Here is a 25,134-nt window from a genome sequence, read left to right as displayed (position 1 = left end):
GAGAACAGAAAGCATATAGCTGGCCTGTTCAGCTCATTCGTCCTCTTCTGCCATTGCTAGCAACCTTCACGTGACACACACACATGTCCACAAAGTGTGTGCAATCTGTATTCTTGAAATAACTATCACCCCCTCAGTAGGGTGCACATGCTGACTCTGCAGCAGTTGCATGGGCAGAAGATGTAATACTGCTCTAAAATGTACAGAACCTAAAAGCAAAATAAAACCCTTTAGTATTATATACCAAGCATGTGCATTACAGGTAGTCTCTAGCCTTCCACAGAGATCCATTTTCTTTATCTGCTGAGCTGTGTGCTCTTTTGGATTGGTTAACTACAACTTCATTCACAGCAGGTAGAAAATGACTCTCTGGTGGGAAGTTTAGCACTTATACATAACTATGGGATTTTTAACTAAATCTTTTAATTCCTTTTGTGCTTACCCTTGCTTCCCTTCTGCACTAGTCTTCCCTTAATCTTTTAGCATTTTATTGTCATGATATTGACCTTCTGCCTGGTAACAGTGCCCTGTCAAATGTCACCTTTCATTCAGGTGCTAAGGGGTTTTTTTTAATGAATAACCTGACATTTCCAAGCACTGAAGCTTTCTATTGTAAGTCACGAGCAAGGTTTTTGAGAGAATATTGAAAGGAATGAGGAAACATCGTCTTGTCTACTAATATCCACTTTAGAACCTCCATTAAGTCCTTGGATTGCAACCTGATTGAATGGTAATAAATGAACAGAATATTTTAGACATTTGAAACTTAACTTAAATGGTTTTGTGCCCAGTCTTTGAGTCACCTGTACAACATCTGCTGAGAAGTCCATTCTATTTTGAAAGTTCTTGTGGTAGAGCAGGAGTGACCTAGTCATGTTTTCCTCCTCCCACTAGTGAGCTAGGAACTTGCACTACAGCATGCGGGCTGTCAATTAGCATTATCTCCATTTGTTTTAGATCCAGACAGGCGGTCTGTTTCAACAATGAACCTTTCGAAACATGTTGATCCAGTCATTAACAAGCGGCTCTCCTCCTCATCTGCAACATTACTAAATTCTCCAGACAGAGGTACAGTTTCAAAGAAAAAAAAAAAAAAAAGAAAAAAAAAAGGAAGAGCAAGAAAGAATGTTCTGTATTGATGTATTACTTTGCACATAAAACAAGCTTCTGAAGTCATTTTCTGTACTTCATCTAAGTCGGAGTGAAAAGACTTCAAATGTGGAAAGTAAATGGTTGAACATTTTTTCCTGTGAGAAGAAATATTTAATTCTTGTTTCTTAAAACAAGAGAACTTACCTAACAATTTTACTTTAGCAAATGATAAAAGCAGTGCTTCTGTCAGGTTTTTAGTAAATGAGGTACAACTATTGAAAGAATACATCGCTCCATAGTGCATGCAATCATGTGTGACCTGTTATTTGCATTAGGCCATTTTGTCATTATTTTGTTTTCCTTTCTTTTTTTGGTAGTAGTTCTTGAATATCTAAGAACATGTTGCATGAAGCTTTCAAGCAGTTGTTTTATTACCAATTTTGATTATTTTTATTGAAGAGGTATGGGTGTTTTTTATATGGTCTGTTTATTGACTTTTTGTGTTGAGTTACTTTTCAAAGATTGCTTCATTTCAGTATATGTTTTTGATGTTTACAACTCTGCACAAATGATAAACCATCAAGCTTTTAAAAATTAACATAGCTGAATTGCTGCCTCTGTTCTGAGGATTTATGAGATTGAAGCATTGAGCTTAAAGCATTTTTATAAAAGAACATCTCTTGTGTAACTTGTGCAAAGAGCTTTACAGAAAAGTACTTGGTAGGGATTTTTTTGTCCTCTACTGAGAATGAGAAGTTCTGTCCCATTTCAATCTAGATAAATGCATGTTTTCAAAAACAATTTTTAGAATGGAATTTTGGTTGTGTTGCAAAACTGATTGGTACATGTCATTATTTGTGTGTCTTAGCGAAGTGCCATGTTTTATGTGCATGCTTGTATGTGTGTATCTGGTTGATTTGATGAACCATGTTAATCCTATTGGGTTAACCTAGTTGTAGAGTCTGGTAACTTGTGAAAAATACAGTGTTATATTAGGAAATAATTTATTCTAAAACACCAATAATTTTTTGCTCCAAATGTTGAAATCCAGTCAGTTTCGTTTTCAGGGAAGAGCAGCAGGCATTAAATATGAAGGATAGTCTCTTATGGATTGTAACTCATTGCATTATAGTGTCTGCCATCCATTTCAAATTCAGGAGAAGTTAGACTGAATAATAGGCAGTCTAGCAGTGGGGAAAGGGAAGGAATATGGACGTGATGGCCATATGTCAAAAACTTTAAATGTTGAGGCATTCTTTGCTTGGCATTTTCATTAAAACAGCACAGAACTCTTCAGAAGTCTCTTATGTCTTTCGCAGACTCCAAGACAGAAAGCAAATCCAAATGCTATAAATGCCCTCTTTCTTGTGCAAAGTCATAGACCTAAATCCAGTTGAGCGTGTATCTGGAGAAGTGCTGCTGGTCTCTCCAGTGGCCTCAACACCTTCAGGCAAATGCTTAAAGGAAGGCTCTAACTGCCTGCTCCCCATTTCACCTTCCAGAAGGCACCCAGTCACACTTTGTCTGTAATTCATACTCCTACCTGCAAAACGGCGAGCTGGAGATGAAGATGATAAGCTTACCCTAAGTGGCTTATAGCTGTCATCAAGAATGTGTCTTCTGTTAAGCAGCACCTTTTTACCATTGGAAGGGCAAGACTGTTTGTTTGTTTGTTTGATTTTGGCCCAGCAAAAGATGAAAGTTTTCATTAACTAATTGCCTAAAAGACTGGTTAATTCCTTTTGAAGTATAGTATTGCTATATAGCCCTTTATCACAGTTTTACAATTGGGTAGCTAGAACAGGCTTCTCATTATGCTTTTATGTTAGTGGTACAGGTCTGAGTAGTTGAAAGTATAACAAAACATGAACACACATATTCAAGTGGAGAAAGCTGCTGTTGACCAATAAATTTTGGTAATTGTGTTCTTTAAGGAAAGCTTAGTAAGTGGATAATGCTTGAGATGAGGTATGAGTTACGCATTTCCTTAGTTTTGAAAAGCAAAACTTGCACCATAGTTGTGTTCCTTCTCCTCTCTGCAGTGCTTTTTCTTCAAACAGGTGTCGGTCTCGATCACTGCATCACCTTTGTCTGCCACCTTTATAGAAGTTCAGGGACTCCAGTATTGTCTCCTGTTGAAAGAGAATCTAGGCATAGAGTAGTTTTTCCCCATCTACTCCTCACCATGTTTGTGGCTCTGTATGAGCAACTACTGCTGTTATCAGTGAGAGTTTCCTTCGTGGTGCTCATCAGGAGGCCTGTGAAATCCCTGCCTTCCATCTGTTCCTAAAACTAATCAGATGCTGCTGTTTGCTTACTTACAATTTATTCTGCTGCTGCTAAGACAGCTTTCCAATGCTCAGTTTGTATATCCTGAAGACAAATACAGATGATTGTAATCAATTCATTGTTGCCAGCTCCCTGGGACTTTGTGTGTTGTTCACTTGCAAGTTAGGCTGTAAAGACCTTTTAATCTGTTTAAACTAACCTGCTTGTAGCTGGAGGTAGGGGTACTTGCTTGCACCAGTGACTGCTTCCTGTGTGGAAACAAGGAGCAAACAGCCCTACAGGTGATAGCCTAACACAGCATGAGAACAAAAAATAATGTTTCCCCTTGTCTGTCAGATGGTTTGAAGGACTAAATCTTGAAAACATCACCCTAAGGCATTGAAAACAAAAAGAGCAAGGAAAAAAACTGACTTCATTGTCTTAAAGTTGATATTATTTTGGGATGCTCTTTGTTTTGTATTCAATTTGCTTCAGTGTGAATTGGACATCAAAGATAAGTTCTTCAATGTATATAGGTGTTAATACTCTTGTACTTGGAACTCAGTGGGCAAAAGTTTATTTAGCTGTTCTAGGTTAACGGTGATGCTAATAACTGTTCAAATATATATTGGAAGTGCCAGATATCATGCTTTCAGGGAGCTGTGCATTTGGAAAATTCAGTATGTGATGACCTTGATCCACAAAGCCAGAGTGTATTTAAAAGAACCCTGATCTAAACCCATTTTGGAGATTTAGGGAGACTTCACTTGAAGCTCCTGGCTAAAACTATTTTGACACCTCTGAATCAGGCCTGTTGCTTATACGGAGAAGAGAGTTTTTGTTGTTCTCTCTTAGCTCACTGTTGGTGCATATCTGCTGGCTCACTCCCAGACACTGCCTCAGTGCTGTTAGTTGGATGCTGTGGGCACACGATTGCTTCCAGTCGGTGATGTGCATATAAGCTCCCCTGTGTTAGGGGCAAAGAGAAAAGAGAATTAAATCATACTCACCCTTAGAGCAAGTGACATGGGATAGGTGTGACATGGCAATTTAGTGTTCTAAGTCATCAGTCTCTTAGCTCTGTCCTCTTCAGACTACTTCATGTCTGGGGCCTCACATGTAAGGTCTGTGGCTGGCTCACAGGGCCATATTACATTGTGACATTTACTTTACTACTACTTATGTAGTTGTACAGATAAACTCCAAGAAATTGATAGTATACACAGTGCTGATTTATTTGCCTAAAATTTCAGGGACTGCTTTCTGAAGTTGCATGATCTTTGTGTTAAACTACAGTAGAAGAGTTTCTCTAGACTCGTCCATACTCATGCCTCTGAGCCTGACCTAGTAAAACCTGAGACCACAAAGCAGAATGTTGTCTTGCAACAGTAGCTTTAAACAGTGATCATACTGAGCATGGTGCCTGAAAAAAAAGGAAGCAAAGATTTTACCATTATTGCATCCAGCTTAATGGTAGTTCTGTGATTTTTCTTCATTGTTAAATTACAAGCTTAATGATAATGTGTGTGCTGTAATGGAGGTCTCTGTAGGGTATTTTGTGTCTCGGTATAATCTGTACCAATGCCGAATGGAACCATTAATCACAAAGAGCTCTGGCAGTAGTATATTGTGTAAGGATACTTATCCACAGAGCCTGCTGTGTTTGAGAGTCCTATATTTCTATAGTAATGCCCCTTATTGAGTTAGCAGAATTTAGGGGAGCAATTTGAGAAGTGAAAAACAGCACTGAGGGCGGATTAGGCAATTATATTTTCATAGGATGAGATTGAGATCAGCCCCTCTTTTCATGGGGCTCAGCATGGAGTAGATTAAAGACAGATTCAGAGTTTATGGCTATTAAAAGTGATGGATCTCTACCTTTAAAAATGCAAATTACTCTCAAGTTTATTACAGCCAGTGACTTCAATGAATGTTTTAGAGACTGAGCCTCATAAATTCAAGCTGCAGTCTTGTTGTCGTAAACGCCAAACTAAGGCCAATGAATGCTGAGATGTAAGAAGACCTGATTTCACTTGCAACATCAAGATTATTGCTATGGTGTAAGCTTATTATAATGAACTACTATGGGAACTAGTTGAACGTTTTGTTTTGTGATGCTCATTATAATACAATCTGTTGCATCAGAGTATCAAAGATCTATTTCAATATAAAAAATAACTTGTAGGGCTCTTTTGGTTACTGCTTCACCATGATCAATGTTTAAATAGTATTTTTAAAAAAAGTAAAGACATTTTACAAGGCAAAATGAATATATTGACAAGCTAAATTTGCATTAGGCAATATTGGGAAAAGCAAGGCAGGACAGTGATTGCAGCCAGGTGTGTTTTCAAAATAGACTAACAATGCAAAACGTTGGCTCTTGTTACTGTTCTAAATTGAAAATTACCATTAGCAGGATTTTTTGACAGAATTAATGGTCAAAGGTACTTATTGTATTCTGTGACTTCATGTACTACCGAGACAACTGTAGCTGCTGAGCTTGGTATCTGCATTTGAGGTGCATTGTATCCTTTTGCGATGCTTTGATAAAACCTCTCTGTGCCACAATTCTCTGTATAGCAGTAAGCAACCTTCTTTGTTTCTTCTATTGAGGCTGGCAAACTTCGGAAGGTGTTGTAATTGCTCTTTTTTGTAACTAGAAGACTATATACCTTATGTGTAGAAAGAGTTTGGGACACAAATGTCTCTGACAAAGTCTATATTTAGGAGTGGCAACTGCTCTCCTAGTACAGAGGTTACCCTGTCATCCCTAATAGGGAATGTGGCATATGTGCAAAGTATCAGTATTAGTTTGATAAATTTGCCATAATGCCACAGGCAGTAACACAAATTAAATGTTCAGATATATGTGTTCCTTTAGGAATTCCTCTACTAAAATGGAGTGAGAAACACTGAATGATTGTATGCTTTTGATCTCTGAAGAACAGTTTCAAGATTTTCATGGTATGCAGTAGTGAGGAGATAATACTAATACTTCTGCAACATGTAGTTATTTGTGAAGCATTTGATCTAACATCTTGCTTGTATGGTGTGTGTTCAGCTCGGCGTCTACAGCTTAGTCCATGGGAGAGCAGCATCGTTAGCAGGCTCCTGACGCCCACTCACTCATTCCTGGCCCGAAGTAAAAGCACAGCTGCATTGTCTGGAGATGCAGGTAAACCTATAAGAACAGAGGCTTCCTGTCTCAGCCACTTATTTTTCCAGATTCCCTGTGGGATGTTGTAAAGTTATTGATCTAATTATGAGTGTATGGTAGCATCCCAGAATCAGTTTGAATGTCCACAATTACATCGTGTGACCGCGTGAAAGCTTGTTTGTACAGTTGTTTGCTATGCCTCTTTCTCTTTCTCCCATGACCTCTTTCTTAATTTCTTTTGCCGCTTTATTGGTGCAGTAAATGAATACAACGCACGCAGGACAACAATGTCACGCTGTCTGTGGCCGTTTAAGGAAATGCACACAATATTGTAGAAAGCTGATTCAGCACACCCACTGCTAAGGCTGTGAGCTGCTTGCTGCAAAGAACAGTTTCACTCTCTACCAGGGCACTTCCCACATGGAACAAGTTAGACTTGTAGAAAGATAGGCCCTGGTTGCAGTGGATTTAATACATATAAAGTTAAATGTGCAGGTTTAGTGAGGTTATGATAATAGTAAAGTTCTCTGCCAACCCCAGAACAGCTCTCTGATGTACTTACTGAGGGGAAAATTAACCTTCAGAAATGTGAAAATATTGCTGGGTTGTAACTTAAAGCCCAGGCAAAACTGTAGTCTAAGGACAACCAGGACATATTTGCTTATCATGTATTTTAGGCAGGTGACAGCTGCCTCTTCTTTTATCATGGGATGCTTTATGATCATGCACTGCAGACTTTACCATTACAATAGTATATTGCTGCACATGCTGAACGTTTAAGTCTAGGCAGGTCTTTTCCTGTCTGATATGGACAGGATTTTTATTCTAATTAAAGAACGTAGAAGGTAAGAAGGAATAGAGATCTGCTAAGATTAAAAGGTTTTAAAGAAGCTTTCACTTAAGAACTCTTATAACTAATTAGGCTGCAGTACATTTCCACAGTGGTAGTGCTGTAGGAGTGAAAATGTGGATGATATTTTACAAACAGTGTAATTAACAAGTACAGAATCCTTTTTCACTCTTCACAAACAAGAGTTTGTAAAATGAATACTTAATGTCATCTACCAGGCAGGATATTGGAAATTCAGCTTGTTGTTAGGGAATAGTTGAGAAAGCAGTGTCTCATTTTTGTAAGTAGTTACTCTACTGGAGCAGGCATGAAGGTTTTTTTGTGACTGCTATTGTTTATACTGCACAATAAGCTCTAAACTGAGTGGAATGTTGAGAAGGATTGCAAATAGCAGGAATGACTGATTTATCAGTCATCAGTCTGAGGTAATTCCCTGAAATGCTTTCCCTATGCTAACTGGAACTGTACCACCCAGAAGAATAATCCATCTGCTCATTGTTTTCCAGGTATTATTCTCTAGGAGTGATAACTGCAGTCCGTTCATGCAGGACACTTCCTGGAGATTAATGATCAGGTGGTGGTAATGGCTCACAGCTGTGCTCTGAGCACTCGGCTCATCCCAGCCTGTCATTATTCCCTAGAAAATTACCCTGCCCTTTGGCTGTAAATATAAATTACAATGTAAAAAATCAAAATCAAATTAAATATGGATTCATGCCCTTAAAATTTAAGTGAGCTATTAGGGACATCCAGCATAAGAGTACGTTTGGATCTTTTTAAATAACCATCCAAAACCAAAATGTTTTTTAAATAACTCTCCAAAAGCTCCTCTGAATAGATGTAATCCTGTTGGTACAGGATTCACTGGGAGTGCTTCCTAAAGCATTGTTTGGCAACTTCGCAAATGAAAATGAACTGCTTGTCTTTTAATACTTATGATGTCATCCTTGATGGTAACTTCAGATAATTGCCATGCAGCAAGAGAATTGATTCATAGAGGGTGGGAATCACATAAATTATAAGCTGTTTAAAACATACGTTGTGCCATGGCTTCCTATCTGGTTTGGATACACTCAACCAAACAAAAACAAAAACGGCCCCTGTTTTCTTATTTCTCAATTTTTATTTGTTTATTTTTTAAGTCAGTCATAATACCTCATTAAGCTTAAATCCCTATAAATGATAATGCAAGCAGGAGTGCTGTTGCTGTAACACTTACATGAGACTCTCTTTATTCATAATGTTAATCTCTCAGTGCAGGAGAATTTGCAGCGTTAGTACTGTTAAGTCTATGAGCTTTTCCTGTAACAGCAGCTGTACTGTTGTAAGACTGGAAGAATTAACTGTATGTGGAACTGCATTCTTTCAAGTGTGCTCAGAGAGGGATCTACAGGCAAGAAATGTTGGGGTTTTTTACCAAGGAAACTGAGGATGTAATTCTCTTTTACTTTTAAAAAAAAAAAAAAAAAAAAAAAAGATAGGGAAGATACCATATAGAAGCTCTACTTTTCCATCAGGTAACATCCTGAATAGTAATTATGCTAAGATTATATTAAATGACCAGGAAAGACAAATAGGAGCAGACAAATAAAACTCTGCAGTAATAACATAGTTTTCCCCAGTCTTCTCCTTCAGTTAAATCAAGAGAAAGTCCAGGAATACTTTGCTGCAAGAAGTTCTCCATGATAAGTTTTGCAGTGTTAAAATTCTTTTTGAATATGTAATCAGAATACCATATATCTGACAATCTGCCATTGGCAGGAGATCTTTTGGTAACAGTCTTTGTGTGCAAACCAACAAAAACTGCCATCCTGGTTACTCAAACAAATACTAATTTTCAAGTTGACTTGTTGTTGTTAGCCTGCTTTTTGTAATGTGTAAAATACATTCTCGACAGCAAACTATTTGAGTCAGCTGTTATTCTACCATTATCAAGAAATATTAAAAGTTCTTAAATGGATGGGCTTCAAATATTCCTAAAGAGGGACTTTTAAAAACACAATACTTGCTAAAAATTGTAGACAGCAATTTCATTGATTTCCTAGGTGAAACAGTTTTGTATTGTTAATGTGTTTTGATCTTTGTGTGTATGTCTCCTTTTATTTTCCTCCACTTCTAAGACCAATTAATAGGCATTCTGATTTTAGTTTGATTGTTTTCTATTCCAAATGTAATCGAAACTCACATCAATGCATGTACTAAGCTAATCAGTCAGACTAGTCATTGTGTCCACTGCTTTTTCAGAACCACCAGTTGTATAAAAACTTAAGAGAAAAATATTGTTACTTTCTATTACCCAGTTGTGTGGCATATTTCTTAATTTATGTAAAAGAAATTATTAGTTTACAAATGGAACAGTACATGAATGCCTATTGAAATTGTATCATTACTATACATGTGGCCAAGCTAATGTATCAAATGATGGTTCTGACTTGAGAATTAGTCATTCCTCTGTGTATTAATACCTTCTTTCTCTTCTGTCTTTCTCGGTTGTTTCTGTTCCTGCTGGCTTTCCTCTGTCAATTCTCCAATGCTGCTCTGTAATTAAAATTAATAAATAACAAAACCAACCAACACCGTAGTTATCCCCATTTGTCCCCGTTCAGCATCTTGCAGCCCCATCAGTCCTCTGTCCTACAAGGCCATGAACTGTAGGAATCCAGGAGACCGAGCAAAACTTTATGCCTCTACTGATGCTGTTGGACGTAGGAGAACAACGCATCTTGCAGGGGTAAGCATGCCGGTTGTATGTAAACTAGTGTCTCATGCCATGACCACCTGATTGCGTTGCTTGTTTGGACAGGAACAGTTGCATGGATGCTTGACTAAGTCTGATCCTCCCCTTTGCGCTGTCCCCACCCCCTCCAATTTGTTTCATAGTTGGCTGGATTTTAAGCAAAACGTACCACATAATGTGGTGACGTGGCCTGATTATGCACCAAAGAATCCATGCAGAAAAACACCCATGTTTTCCAAACACCCATGTTTGCAGAGTGGATGCCTTTGCTCTCATGAGGCACAGAGGCAGTCACAGTGTGTGTGCCCTTTTCTCACGTGGATTCTTTGCTGAATTTTAAGGCCCAAGCTGGTGTTGCAGCTTTTCCCTCAGTGGCGAATCTGTTTTTCCCAGCAACCTGTTTTCACAAAGCCTGTAGAATTTTGTATCTTCTGAGGCCTCTAGCAAATTCAGCTGGGTATCTGGGATAAAGAGGGAGGAAGGCATGCACTCACATGTCTATATACATAAGCACACAGAGCACTGTCACTTCAGCTTTACTTTCTTAGGAGACGATGCTAGTAAACTCTTCCTTGTTGAGAAGGAAAGGGTTGGGTTAGGAGCATGGTTTGTAAGCGAGGCTTCCCACAGATCACCTGTTCATTCTGAATGATTTGGTAGCACTACTGTGACTGATCTGAGCTTTCAGGGAAAATCAGAACAGTATGATACAGGCAGACTGAATTCATGTTGACTGTGCTCCAAGCCAACGGGATACAGTCAGCTCCAGTTCAGGTATCATTTGCTGAATTAGAGCAGTTATATTTTTCCTTGTACTCTACAGCCTGAGTTTGTTTAGAGTGTGAGAAGAGTGGAGTCATCTCTGCAAATGATTGTGTCAGAGGTGCTTGCATTTTCATTTGGCTTGATGGGCAAAACGTCAAGAGGCAGTGCTGCTACTGAAATCCTTGTTGGAAGCAGTGTTAATGAAAGTCTCATGCATCATAGCTCATACTTAATCTTTCAGGCAGATGTTGTATACTGAAGTTTAAGTTAAGGCGCAGCACTGGGATCTATCTGCGGAAAAATCTCATAGTGTGCGCATAGTGTGTTGCAATCTCAAGGGCTATCAGTTTAACACCTCTTGGGTCTTTCTTATTGCAAGTGGTTTGGGTTTTGTTTTTTTGGTTTGGTTTTGGGTTTGGGGTTTTTTTTTTAATTAAAAAGAAGAAAGGTTGGCACATTTTGGTGGAGGAGGCAATTTTAAAATGTTGTTAATACAAAATGACTGAGTTAAGAGCTGTTTTCAGTAGCCTGTATGGTGTGGAGAATCTTTTATTCTTCTGTAAACTTTTGTAGGAATTGAGTTTTTACTTTATTAAGAAAAATTTTCTGATGCTCTGTTTTCAAGACTAATAAAGTAGATGCAATATAGATTATTGCTTAGTGAGCCAAAATTCTTGTTCATTGGAATGCATTTACTCTGGCTCTGTATGCTTTGATAACTCAGCTGATTATCATATTAATCAGTAGATATCTGATAAATTATACTGCCAAAGAGCTGGCTTGAGTAATGACTTCAGGACTGAGACCACCTATTGCTACATATTAAGTTATGTTTTGGACAATTTAAAACAACATATTAACCATAATGACTAAAAAAACCCTCTTGGATTTATGAAGATAAACCAAGGATTTATGCATTCATGAAGTTGTTTTGAGTCTTTCTTTTCCGGTTGTTAACCTGGTTTTCAGTTCAGGAGATGAGCATTGCAGAGCTCTCAGCTAATGAGGTTCTAAAGCAGTGTGGTACACATGCTGTAGAGGTTGTGCTTAAGCCCCAGCCAAGGTGATGAGTAGCAGCCCCTCTGCATCACGTTCACTGAGTTGTAGCTCAGTGTACTCTCCATTATTGCCTTTCTTCAAACTCCCAGAGTCTGAGCTCATTATTCCAAAACCCTGAAGTTTTTCATCTATAGTTAAATGAAGTATATAAATGTCTAAATCCTGATTTATTCCTTTAAACCAATAGTTCTATTAATACAAACCAGAGCTATAACAGAAATATTTTTTAAAATAAAATCCTAGCATGAGAAATAAAGAAGGAAAAAGAGGAAATTGCTACAATGTATAAGAATCAATGGCAAAAAAGTATGTGCTGTGAAAGCATCCAAGAAAAAAAGAATAGGATAACTGTTGTACTGTGTTTGAGGGCTTTGAGGACATCTGTGGTATTCACGTACAAGCATGAAAGCAAAAAGCTTGTGCTATGTAGGAACTGTGTCTAAGTGTGAGCCTAGGAGAGTTGAGGGGAGTGTTTTGCTCTTTCTTCAAATAAAATCCTGGGTTTATGGGGAGTAGAGGAAGGTACTCTGTGGCAATTGGCAAAGATCAAACCTTAAAAGGTAATTTTTTGCCTGTGTAAAAATAAGCCTCTGCAAATTAGCCCACTACTACGGTTTAGGATAGTAGAGAACACGATTAAGGATTCTTGTTGTCAAATGCATATTTACGGACAAAGATGGTGTCAGATTACAGGGGCTATATTAATGAACTTGTTAAAAAGGCTGTAGAAACTACTGACTCAGCACTGCTTTTTCTAAGCCCCCCAACCCCTCATCCTTAACTGAGCTTGCTTTGCTTTCTTTAGCCGTGTGAACTCTGGCTTGACTTTGTCTTTTTGTTTGCTGAACCGTAGACTGACAAAAAAGAAAAGGAGAGAGACCATTTGTCATCCAGCTTCTCAGCCAGCTTTAAAGGAGGTCATTTTTCTTCCAACCCCAAAGCTAGATCACCAGCTCCCTCTCCAGTCTGGTAAGCCAAGTACATGCTTAGCCAGAGGTTAAGCTATAGGCAGCTCTGATTGTTCTACTGAATGTGAAAAAGTGCACACTTATTTTGTGATGTAGATGTTTTCTCTCTGCAACAAAGGAAAGACAGTCCTGCTCTTAGAAAAATATTACTACTGCTTTGAGGAAGGGGAAGGAGGAGGAAGATACCCGGTTTCTTCCCTCTTGGCTGGGCTCAATGCTCACATATCTGGAGAGTTGCAAAGACAAGCATTTTGCATGAAAGCTAATCAGTTGCTCCAGCAGTCCTGCTTGATAGCAGAGAAATAGAGAAGTTATTTTAATTTTAGCTATTGTAGTTGAAGAAGTGATGTGTAAGTGGTGTCCAGCAGAGCATGTCTGATAGTGATTGTCACTCTTTGGTTACACAGGCATGCATCAAAGTCTTTGCCTTTTTTGCCTGGCACACCCAAGCAGATAACTTCCCCACCTGGTTCCTCCAAAGTTTCCTCTACTCAGGCACGTCCTCCTTCTCCTGGCAACATCCGGCCAGTCAAAAAAGAGGTCAAACCAGAGAGTGAGAAGAAAAGACCAGAAAAGGAGGCTGAAAAGGCCAATGAGGAGAGGACAGAAGAGAGTAAAGGAACTTCAGTAGGTACTGGAGAATCTGCAAGTCGGGAAGAGCTCGCTGTCCAGGCAGATCTCACTCAAGGTAAGGAGAGACCCTCCTTTAGGTTAAGGAATGTCTGAGAGTCTCCTATGTTCTTCCCTCCCTTTCTCTGAAACAACATAGCTTTCAGTAGTTTTCTATCAAATGTTAATCTAAATTCTTAAGAATGTTTTTGCAGATGTATGTTCGTTATGAGGAAAGTGTAAACAGGTTGAAGCCCTCCTGTCTGGAACAGTCAAAGCAACATGCAGACCTGTCTCGCACAGTGTGGCTTCACAGCCCTCTTCTCACAGCTTCTTTTCAAACTGTTGAAGTAGAATAATAATGATCTGAAGACTAATGGTACAGTAAGCCACCACATAAGGTAGTGTGAGCAGTGCAAATGTCCAGCTCTGCTAGACACTCAGTACAGTTGTGCTGATAACACTACCATCTTACCTATAATATTGCAAGAGTACCACATCATGGGAGATATTAGCAGGATAAAGTGGAATGCAGAGGAGAACCAAGGAGGAGAGTAAAGGAATAGGCAGAATTTTTCAGGCAAAAAGAGTTATTTAAAAAATAAATAAATTACCCAACAAACAAACAAAAAACCCTCGCACCAAACCACATCAACCCTGAAAAGCAGCAAGGCAGAAAAGGATGTACACGCAAAATAAAATAATGATCATAAAATGTAGGGAGGGCAAAAGGTAAATCTGAAAATGAAAAATGTAGGTTTGTTCTAGCAGACGCTTTAGTCTATTGTAAATATGGCATAAACTGTCTGTTTCGCAGATGGGATAGAATGGCCATTGTGACCACTGGGATTACCAGGATGGGCTGCTTAGGATTCTGAACTTAAAATTCATAGATTCCCCTGTGATTGTCCTTCAGAAAACAGTTTTAAGTATTAATAATCTTGCTTTTAACTGCAAGATGTGTAGTTGGGGGTTGTTCTTCTGTGAGACAAGCTGATGTTAATTGATTTCTTTTGTTCTATTAAGTTTTGTTACAGTAGTTCCAGTCTGATACCCAGGTCCTACCACACAAGGTGCAACCCCATGAAAAGCTAGAGATTTACAGCAGTAAATGGATGCGTCTGTTGGCCATGGGCATGTAAAGAAGATATGAGATAATTGCCATGTTAGCATGGGTTTTCACTACCCTTCTGATAACCTTTTGCCTGCTTCCTTTTAAGGAGAAAGCTTCTTTTTAAAAGGATTTCAGGGACACCACTGAGAAGACTTTACAAATGTTTACAAATTGTAGTTCAGAAGTACAAGGTGCAGACCAGGGAAACATCGTCAGGCTTGTTTGGCTGTTTAGCTCAGGAGGAAGAGAGGCTTGACTTCTTTGCAGAGTCAGTCAATATTGAGTATGTGACAAGGTCACTTAGTATCAAAACAGGTTATGTGTGATAAAGATATTCAAAAGTGAAGTAGTTTGTATTCACAGCAAAGAAACAAGTAGTGGAGAAGGGCCAAAGAGAAGGATACTATAGTCCAAGTGCTGAACAGCACTTCAAATTGGATGTCTTTTGCCAAAGCCAGAGGAAGTGGTAGTTGGGACCAAAGATTGAGACCTTAGGCTAAGCATTTTACATATGAGGTTAGAGGACAGGCTTTGTACTGCAGATGGAAGCCCAGTGGCCAAAATCTGGCCACTGGTTGAATGCAAGAATCTAGAGAGGGGCAAGTGCAGCATTTGGGGCTAGAGGGACATTGCTGATTCTCTCAGGTCTGTGTTGCAGGCGAACATAGCCGATTTCTGCCAGTTAACTGCACTGGCCTTTAACCTGTCTGGCTTAGCTACCTGCTAGCTCTGTAGTCACAGGAGCCAGGAGGTCAACAGGTAATGGTCACTGATGGAACTGTTTGAGCTTTTGGAGACAAAACTCACATGACTTTAGTAATACTTTAAAGGTATTTTGGGTGTGCCTGTGCAAGCTGTTGTCATCTTTTCTGACAGCAGGGCAGGTGCGCATCAAACAGGCTACTTGTTATGCTGCCAGCTTCAGCACCTGAGGCAAGAAGTGAGCCCCAAGCAGCACAAAGCTGTGCTCTCTTCAGGAGTGACAGCCCTGCCTTGGTCCATGTTAGTAAATTAAAAAGGGCTGAGGTGCAGGAGCTCTGTCATTTATACAGTTTAACTATTACAAAGGCTTTTGGTTATGTTTCTGGTCTAGGTTGTAATTGCAGCCCCACATTTTCAAACCTTCTGTCCCCAAGGCTACTAAGAGCATAGCTCTAAAGGGCTCCCAAGCTTTAAAGTGATCAAATTACTTAGCTTTTATATTTGATCATCCCAGAATTTTCTGAGTTCACAGCTACATCTTGGAGGTTAGCCCAGGCCTGGACTGTTTCCTAGGGGTGGACTGAATACCTGTTTTTGTAACGTGAGAGAATAGTGCTCTGGCTGAGGCTAAACTGTGCCAGCTCACCTCAGGACTAGAGAACAGGCCCTGGCACTCTTTAAATTACTGGTGTACGTGTATTACTTGAATTCAAGGTGAAAGCCCTGAGGCAGTTATAGAAACGCTTGCGTAGTTTTTACTTGACAGAAGAAAAGAGCAGAGGTGTCAGCAGATGTGAGCATTCAGCACAAAGAAAGCAGCTGATTTTGTGTTTGTATACATGACGAGGTGTAGGAGGGGGGAATTGGGAAGGAAACCCCTCTTGGAAGTTGTTAATGAGGTGAGGAAAATGCTGTAACATCCCAAAGGGTGGTTAGAAATGTAGATTTAAAATCATCTCCTGTCTGTTTCTGATGACTTATTTTACATGTGTCTTCCCAGGATCAGAATCTGATTCCACTGACAGTTCAAAGTCTTCCCTACCCATGTTTGTCTGCGTTACTGGATGTGATTGCCCTGGGAATGCTTCTTCCTTCAGTTAGCTTGTGTGTTGGTCATGGTCCCTGGCCTCTAGAGGAAAAGCACAGTTGAGGTGCTCTGTACCTATGCTAGAGAATGCCAGGCAAACTTACAGAAATGTGAACTAGTGTTTTACTCGAGAAAAACCTGTAACACCTTCCCTACCAGGTGGCCAAAGCTGGTCCTGGATAAAGAATTTATATGAAGACACTATTAAGATTTGCACACAAGCCATAGTTCACCAATAGTGGCAAAGCTTGTTCAGAAGCTGCGTTCTGGTCCCACGAGTTGCCTCAGGTTTGGAGTAACTGCAAACTTGATGATAGTTTGTGTCCTACCCTTATTGCAGATCACTTCAGTCAGTTAATGTTTGAGATCACCAACTCTCCAGAAGTGACTGGCCTATCACCAAAAAGTCTGGCTCTGCTCTTCAGGTGTAGACTATCAGATAGAAGAAAATACAGTATCACAATGTTTCATTTCTGTTTTCTGAATGGCACTGGGCAAACTTAAGAAATGTGATGGTAGGGACTTGCTGAGTCAGCATAACTCCTGTTGAGCACCTGTCACTATTTATTCTTCTGACAGAAAACTTGGCTTAACCTTTCAACTGCAGCTGCTTTCACATATCCTGTAAAAACAAAGCTTCCCTTAAGGAATATGAACCCCTAGCATCTAGAAATTTCTTCTTCCTCTGAATCATTTCTAAAACTACGTAAGCTTGAAAATATTTTCCAGAGTATTTGAAACTAGTTTCTGTTCCTTTCAAGAGAGTGCCATCTTGGCTTACTGTGTCTGTACAAACTAGTTTTCCTTCCCATCTGTTTCAGCAGCCAGCCCATCCCTACCTACTGCTCCGCCAGCTCTTTCTCCACCCCCAGCCCCCACAAAGACCTCTGCGGGTACGACTGACCCTGAAGAAGCAACAAGGCTGCTGACTGAGAAGAGGCGCCTTGCCCGTGAGCAGCGGGAACGGGAGGAGCAAGAAAGGAGGGAGAAAGAAGAGCTTGAAAGGTGATTCTAGACCTCTGCAGTGGAGAAGATATAGCCTCCTAGCAGCTTCTTGTGTATATTCTGTTGTGATATTGTGATATATGAAGCACAGTACTGAGGTGCAGGAGGCACGAGTTCCTCCCTGAAAAACAAATTTTCCTGTTGGGGTTTTTCGTAGGTGCAATATCTACCTAAGCAGATCTGTAAGGTTAAAACTTATCCCAAATAATGCTTTAAAATAGGACAGGAGGAGAGAACAGATCCTTGGTGTAGTGGTTCATTGTTTCCTCAGAGATTTACAAAGCTATACTTGTTTATTCCAGCTAGAGAACTGCACAGCTTTCAACTTTGTGACTGGCACAATGTCTTACTTTGAATTGCAAGATCTCTACCATGGGTGGTGTTTAGGTGTCCAACAGCTGTGACAAAACTCTTTGTTTTTTCATTTAAAATCAAGATTCTCAACAGTTTTGGAAGGTAATTGATGTTGTGTCTCATTTTCCTACTAGCGAATGAGTAGCCCATCTGGATACTTATGACTGTGACTGTAACACAAGTTGAGCGCCTTTTTAGAGGGATGCCATGCCTCTGGAATTTGTTGGAGTTCTTTAACAACATTGCTGAACATAGGAACAAGGCAGAGCCAGTTAAAATAGCCTGGCTTTCTAAAAGGCTCACGACATGGTGCCTCTCAAAAAGGGTTGTAAAGAAAAGAAGCCGCTGTGGCATAAAAGTAATATGGTGAATAAATACTAAGACTGAAAGATTGAAAACAAAAGGTAAAGAATAATCAGCTTTCACAGTGAAAGGAGTTTTCAGTCTCTGCAGTGCCTTCATAAATGAACTTGAAAGGCGTTGTGGCCAGTGAGATAATGCTGGTATTCAGTGAGATAAAGCAGTTGTGAAGAGTTTCAGACACATCTTATATTGCTGAGATAAAAAATGGAAGCTGAATTTCAATACTGCTAAGCATGAAGGAATGCGTATAAGGAAATAACCCTAACTTAACTCATGTGGTGGTGGTGGTCTCTGTGCTAATTATTTCTGAGGGAGGAGATCTTGTTTGGAGTTGAGTATATGAAAGTATCAGGTGAGTCATGGTCAATGAAATAAATGAACTGTTTTGAGTTACTAGAAAAGGAGAACAAAATGAAAATGTCATTCTGAACTATCCAAGGTGAATCCATGTCTTGAATGTTGAGTTTTACGTTTTTGAGACAGTAAAATCAGTAAAACTAGGAAAATAAGTGCAGACAGACATCAAGGATGATCACAAGTATAGAACAGCTCCCATATGAAAATCTACTAAACGGGTGACGATTCTTCAGCTGGGAAGACCATCTGCCCTCTACTTCTGAGTGGGGATATGATAAGCTACAAAGTCCTAAATAATTTGGGTAACATCGAAGGTGAAGGGGAAAAGTTATTCACTCCCATAATACAAGGATGAGGGGGTATTAAGTGAGGTTAGGAGGTAACATTCAAAGATCAGCAGAATTAGATACTTTTTTTAAATTCGGGAGTCATTGCCACAAGATAAGATGGGTGCCAAAAATGATTAAATTAAATTACAGAAAGAAGTGTTTTGCAAGATGTATTAAAGTCAATGATACTGTTTCTGATTCAGAAAGTACACAAGTCATAGATCAGTGAAAGCCAGGCATATGCTGGAGAATTACTGGTATTACCTTGCAAAGATTTTTATGTTCCACAGAGCTTCACCTTTGGCCCCTGCTGGAAGCAGAACAGGCAACTTCTGAATGAGACAGCAGTGCAACCATTATCCAGCTGTTCTGCAGTGCTGGTGTTTTGGGTCAGGAATCTGGTGGTTTGGGTTTTTCCCCTCCTTTTTTTTTTTTACTTATTTTTCTTATGCTTGTTTCATGATTGCAGGCAAAAGAAGGAGGAGCTGTCACAGAGGATAGCTGAAGAAAGAGCTCGCCGAGAAGAGGAAGAAGCTCGCAGACAGGAAGCAGAAAAAAAACGAAAGGAAGCAGAGGAGGAGCGGGAAAAGGAAGAACGGCTGCGCCGACAGGCAGAAGAGAGAGAACAGAAAGAGAAAGAAGAGCTGGAGCGCATTCAGAAACAAGTATGCTCCCCTCCTGGAATTTCTGTGCCAGTTGAGTTGGCAGTGAAGTGGATGAAGCAACATCTCTTATGCAGCACCAAGATTAGAGGGATATCTAAAATTTAAGTGATATCTAAAATTTAAGTGCTATCTATAAAGTGAATATGGTTGGGGCAGAGTTCATACCATAGAGTGGTTCAAAGAGTAAGGATATATCTTCTTGACAAAAACATGTGGTAGGGAGTTGAGTTTTGTTTTGGTTTTTTCCCTGTAGAATTTATTTATTTAGAACAAATCTTTTCCTGTTCCTGATAAATCAAGATGAAAAAATCAATAAGAGTTGTATTGGGGGGTTTTAATGAATGGTATTATACCAGAGAGCTCTTTGTCGTCACAGTTATAGAAAGTCTAGATGCCAAAATAACTATTTAGAGTGTTGGAGACAACACTGCTGAGTTCTAATCCTATGCCCAATATTACTTTTGTGGGGGGCTAATGGGAAGGGGTAGGTTTTGATCACTTTAATCAAGCCAAGGAGAATGTTTACCTGGTGCAGTCCTCCTGAAATCAGAGCAGCTACTCAAAAGACATAACAGTAAATAAATCAAAATACAATTTTTCAAGTGCTGTCATTTTTGATGGGCATAATGTTGGTTTACCAACTTCAGGAGAGGCTGTGGTAAGCATTCTGGATAGGATTCTTCTCTTCTCACATGTGCTCTTACTTTTTGCATGCTCTTTCTTGCCCCCAAAATTCAGCACTTCAATCCGCCTTATAGATGTTAGGTTTTTTTCTTCTGGTATATAATTAAATGTATGCTTCCGAAATAAATGTTTCAAGAATTGTATTAGTGAATACAGCTTAGAAATGGCAATTTTCTTTTTCAGAAGATGTATGCTGCTTTCTTTGAAATGTTAAACTGAGGTACATCCCCAGTTTAGCGCTCAGAGATAGCACATGGCCAAGTTTTTTTTGGATGTTACAGCTGTAACAAATGAACTTGTAGCAGTTCCGTCATACAACACTGTCTCTGTTGGGGAGCAAGGGCTTTCTACAGTATATTCCAGACAAATCTTACATTTAATTAAAAGAACAGGAATGGAAAGCTTGTACAAATGTACCTGTGGCTGTTTGTCCTTGGTCTCATTAAGTGATGACTCTGTTGGCCAAATAAAACGTTCTGCTGCTTTTGTTTGACTCTCAAAAACATCCACCACTCAAAACATGAATCTATTTAGTACTTTCCTGGCTGCTCTTTTAATGCTGAAGGTTAGGAAATGTATTCCTTATTTGTCATCTGGTGTGCTTTAATGCACATGCCCCAGAAGACGCACAGAACCAAATATGATGTCTGTTGTTCCATTATGCATCTCTTAATGCTATGCAAAACATGGACATTAATCAAGAAATGTGCAATTCGTTCTGAAAATATTGTTGGTGACTTGTAAACCCCAAAAGTGTCTTTTCAGGGTGTTGTAGATATGCATAGTTAAGGAGATATCGGTGTAAATCTGTCCTTAAACAGTAAATTATTTCTCACTTCTTTTTCTTTTACCATCAACGCAGAAAGAAGAGGAAGCTCGCCTACGGGAAGAGGCAGAGCGGATTCGATTAGAACGTGAAAAGCATTTCCAAAGAGAAGAGCAAGAGCGCTTGGAAAGGAAGAAGGTAACTCAGTACATGCAGAGAAACAGTAATTTATTTTGCCTTAGCAGTTTGCTTCCACCTCAGCTGTAGAAAGTTATCTATGATATAAATGTGCCCTCAGAAAAGCTGTGGTCCTCATCTGTGTAGCCTGACGTGAAAGTGAAAGGAATATTGCCAACAGTAATAAATAATTTATCTTTTTACAGTAAACAGATGCAACTGATAAATGACAAGCAGTTGTGGTTTGGGAGAGATATTTTTAAATTAATGCCAGCAAACATTATTTAACCCCTTTACATTTCATTGTAGAGGCTTGAGGAGATCATGAAGAGAACTAGGCGTGTAGAAGCGGTAGATAAGGTCAGTGCTGCTACTTAATATGTAAATATTGGGCATGCTTCACTTCTTCAGTGACATTTTTAATTTACAAAACTGTGCTTCCTTTGTAGAAACCCAATGACCAGCAAAATGGACATATATCAAAGGCAAATATTACTGGAGAAGCAGGTATGGTGTTTAACTATGCCCTGAGCAAAACAGGTGAATAAATGCCTGCTAAGCACAATGAGATAAAATTCTGAAACTTGGTACAGTAATTGCAGTAAAGAAAACTATGAGAGGAGTATAACTGAAGTCTTAGCAAACATTATTTAGTGTTTCCATATAGGTAGTTAGCTAGCCATTACTAAATGAGTTAGCTGGTTTAGCAACTTAGTCACATTGGTGTTCAATGAGAGGGAGTTGCTTACCAAGTTTAATTATTTATACAGTGAAAAGAAACAAATACTAAATTGTCCTTGTGATTATCATAACAGATGCTAGTATGGGTGGGGTGCAATTGCTTCCTTTTACTGAGCTCTGTGAATTAGTGTGACTGCAGACACAATGCAGAAGGCTGTAGTTGTACTTTAAAAGAACATCCTGAAGCAGGCCAGTAACATCTATCATATTGTTTTTGGATGAGACAAAAGGATACTCTAATTTTATGTTGCTCTCTACAGCATTGTATAGTAGGGTTTGGTACTTGTTGAAAGAAGTATCCATCCCATGGAGATTTTTTCCTCTTGATTTCCTTTTGGGTTACAGTCAGAAATCAAAACAGGAACCAAGAAATACCAGTGTATGGAACTGATGATATCCCAGTGTTCTCCTATTCCATTTTCTATTGCTGCTTGAAAAGTGCCAGCATAATATTCTGTCAGATATCAGCCTATTTTGACCACTGGCTTATGTGTTGGAATTGTGTATATCATTGTAAAGCGTTTATTCTTGTCCGTAAAGCTATAGCTTTGAAATCTGTGGCATTTACTTTGGACCTGAAACAAGGCTTGTGTGCCCAAAAACTTGACAAAGGAGGTGGGGTGGGGAAAGGAGGGGTGTTGGGAACTCCATTTTTTAAAACTGTAGCTTGCCTTGGCTGTGCTGTCTTTTGTAGAAAATGTTTCATCCTAATCTGCAGGTAGGTGATGTTTTTTGGTTTTATGAAAACCTGTTTTCTCTCTCTAGTCATAACCAGTCCTGCATCTCCCTTGGAACCTGCAGGAGGACCTCAGCTTCAGCATGCAATGCAATCTCCGCACAATGGGAAACCCATCACCTGCTCGCGCGTGATTGTTTCACATCAACCCCCAGTAAATATGGACAGGTAAGAACACTGCTAAGTATTGGAGGGTGTTTAGAGGATGAGGGTTACTAGAGTAATAAATTATTTTCAGATCCATGTGTTCATAACCTAAGTAAGAGACAGCTGTTCAATCCGCCTTGTGTTCTGTTTATGTTTTCCTGTGTTCAGAAAATAACTTTTTCATCTTTCACTTAGCAGTAGCCCATTTTTGCCAACTGATAGGGAAGAATTTTGTAAAAATACAGCACATTCTTTGCAGTGTTTGGAACAATGTGTTGTTTGCCAGCAATAAATTGAAACTTAATGGAAAGGGCCAATTTTTTCTGTTCCTTTTCATGAATTAAGCTTCATAAAAACCACTCTGGATACGCAGTGCTAGTTTTGTGATTGGAATAATGAACACAGTGCTTTCAGCCTAGATGTTTTGGTTTCTGAACTGCTTGAAGTATTAGCAAGTTTTGCTTACTAAGCAAAAGTCCCTAATGTGAGATACAAAACTACTCATTTTGGCTTTGCGTTTTAAAAAAAACCCTTTGTCATCTGTAAGGAGAGTTTGGGGAGGCAGATATTTAACATTGGGAGTTCTCTGTAGCCATGAAGCAAGTCTTACTCAGACTTTGAGAAATCACTGAAATGCTTGAAACCTCAGTATTGAGCTGAGTGAAATCTGTTACATAAGCATGAGCTGTCAGTTATTTCAATTTTAGTAATGCAGAAAGCCAAATAATCCCTTAGTCCTTTCATATTTTATGCAGGTAGTGCCAGAATATGCATGGAAAAACTTGGATGTGGGAAGCCATCACGCAGCCTGTAATGGGCGGTATGCTTCAGGGAGTGATTGGCACTAATTGAAGGAGGAATTTGCCCTCTCTTGGTCCTTCCATATGCCTGGGGGATCTTAGCCTGCTGTCATGCTGACAAGGATGCTCCTGCTGAGAGAAGTTCTGTCAGTGACACTGAGCACTGAACTGCATTGGATGAGCTGCACAGAGCTGCCTCATAATTGTCTCGGGCAGCTATTAAATGTTAATCACTCCCAGCCTTATATGCACCTTGATGTTTGTAATATAAAATGTGCCATGCTAATGAATGCTGTCCTGTAGCATTATAATCCATGTGGAAGGAACCTCCGAACAGCTGAGGTGAAGAATGAATAAATGAGAGTGAAGAATAGCAACAAAAGCAGGAAGTGTGTATAAGGCTGTGGAAGGGGAAACTGGTATGCCAGGTTGGGATGTGGAGGGACCTTCTACTTCAGAGGTACATCCCTACTCACTGGGAGGGCAAAGGCTGAAGCGCTTGGTAGCATTCTGGTGTAAGCTTAGCCCAGGCAGCCTGAAAAACTGTTGTAAGGAATAGATAGCAGCACAGATTTTTATCACGTGGTAGAAGCCACAGGTGCCAACACCGCTGCTACTGCATCTCATGTGCTGTGGTTGTCTGGCATCTGGATACACCTGATAGTATAGCACACACAAGAGCAAGAGGGTAACAGGGTAGAGATGGTCTCTTGTGTGAGCACCTCACTCCAGCCCCAAGAAAGATTTGGCTTTTGTCTGGAAAAGACTTGAGTGTGTTTTAAGGGCAAGATAGCTCAGATTTCTGACCAGAACTTCAAAAGGCTTTGCCTGGCGGACTTGTGGCATGTGCTTGTATGGGCAAGAGAAGAGAGTGAAGGAGAGGAGTCTTCTTCAGGCCTAGAGCAACAGCCAGTCTCATTCTCCTTCTACAGTGTAGGAAGTGTGGGAAGTTTCACTGGGTCTAGGACAGAAGTTTAAGTGTTGGTGGGTCTATTTTGTACAGCACTGGGGTCTAGCCCGAATGTGCGCGTGTCTTTGAACAGAACTGGCAGTCGGTGTTCAGTGACCAAACCCAGAACGGCTGTATTTGGGGTCAGAATACCTGTAGCTGAGGTCACTCCCCAGACAATGCAGGTGCTCTGTCCCTTGCACCAGTAGTGTTGAAGGAGGCTGACTTGGAAAGCTACTACAGGTTTGTGTGAAACTCTGAGGCGTAATAGGAAGTTGCCTGACTGCTTACTGTGCTGAACCTTCATCCCTATTCCTCACCATCATGCCGTCCACCCTGTGTCAGCTCTGTGGCTGGGATTCAGTTGGAAATAGCATGCTTGCTTCCATGGTCATGAGTACAGCGCAACTGAGAAAAATTAAAAGAATTCTGGCAGAGTGAAGGCAATTGATTTCAATACTTCACCATCCTCTGTTGCTGCTTTTGATCAGCAGTGCAGATCTTGTACTGGAACTTCATTAGCTTTTCAAGACAATTGATCTTCATAAACCCTAATGAAAATGCTGTGATCTGCTGCATTATCTGCTGTATATCTGTTGTCAACAAGTCTTAATTTTATTAATAAACGTTTATTGCAGGTGATAGATTGGTGC

The 25,134-nt window shown here is 39.7% G+C and overlaps 1 protein-coding gene across 4 annotated transcripts in view; it reads left to right on the top strand.

The window, feature by feature from the left end:
- Positions 1-25,134, top strand: part of MAP7 (microtubule associated protein 7) — a 125,593-nt gene that overhangs the window by 92,638 nt on the left and 7,821 nt on the right. For 2 of the 4 annotated variants that reach the window (XM_075035793.1, XM_075035796.1), the window contains 11 exons: positions 958-1,068; positions 6,422-6,535; positions 9,950-10,098; positions 12,782-12,897; positions 13,304-13,584; positions 17,230-17,413; positions 19,286-19,481; positions 21,028-21,129; positions 21,418-21,468; positions 21,558-21,615; positions 22,615-22,753. In XM_075035793.1, the coding sequence (XP_074891894.1) occupies positions 958-1,068; positions 6,422-6,535; positions 9,950-10,098; positions 12,782-12,897; positions 13,304-13,584; positions 17,230-17,413; positions 19,286-19,481; positions 21,028-21,129; positions 21,418-21,468; positions 21,558-21,615; positions 22,615-22,753 (1,501 nt within the window). The remainder of the gene's footprint in view (positions 1-957; positions 1,069-6,421; positions 6,536-9,949; positions 10,099-12,781; positions 12,898-13,303; positions 13,585-17,229; positions 17,414-19,285; positions 19,482-21,027; positions 21,130-21,417; positions 21,469-21,557; positions 21,616-22,614; positions 22,754-25,134) is intronic. The other 2 variants (XM_075035794.1, XM_075035795.1) reach the window with 2 other exon arrangements.

The sequence above is a fragment of the Buteo buteo genome, chromosome 9 (genome assembly GCF_964188355.1).
Source record: "Buteo buteo chromosome 9, bButBut1.hap1.1, whole genome shotgun sequence".
Classification (NCBI taxonomy): domain Eukaryota; kingdom Metazoa; phylum Chordata; class Aves; order Accipitriformes; family Accipitridae; genus Buteo; species Buteo buteo.
Note: the sequence above shows the minus strand (reverse complement) of the source record. Positions and strands in the feature narration are given on the sequence as shown.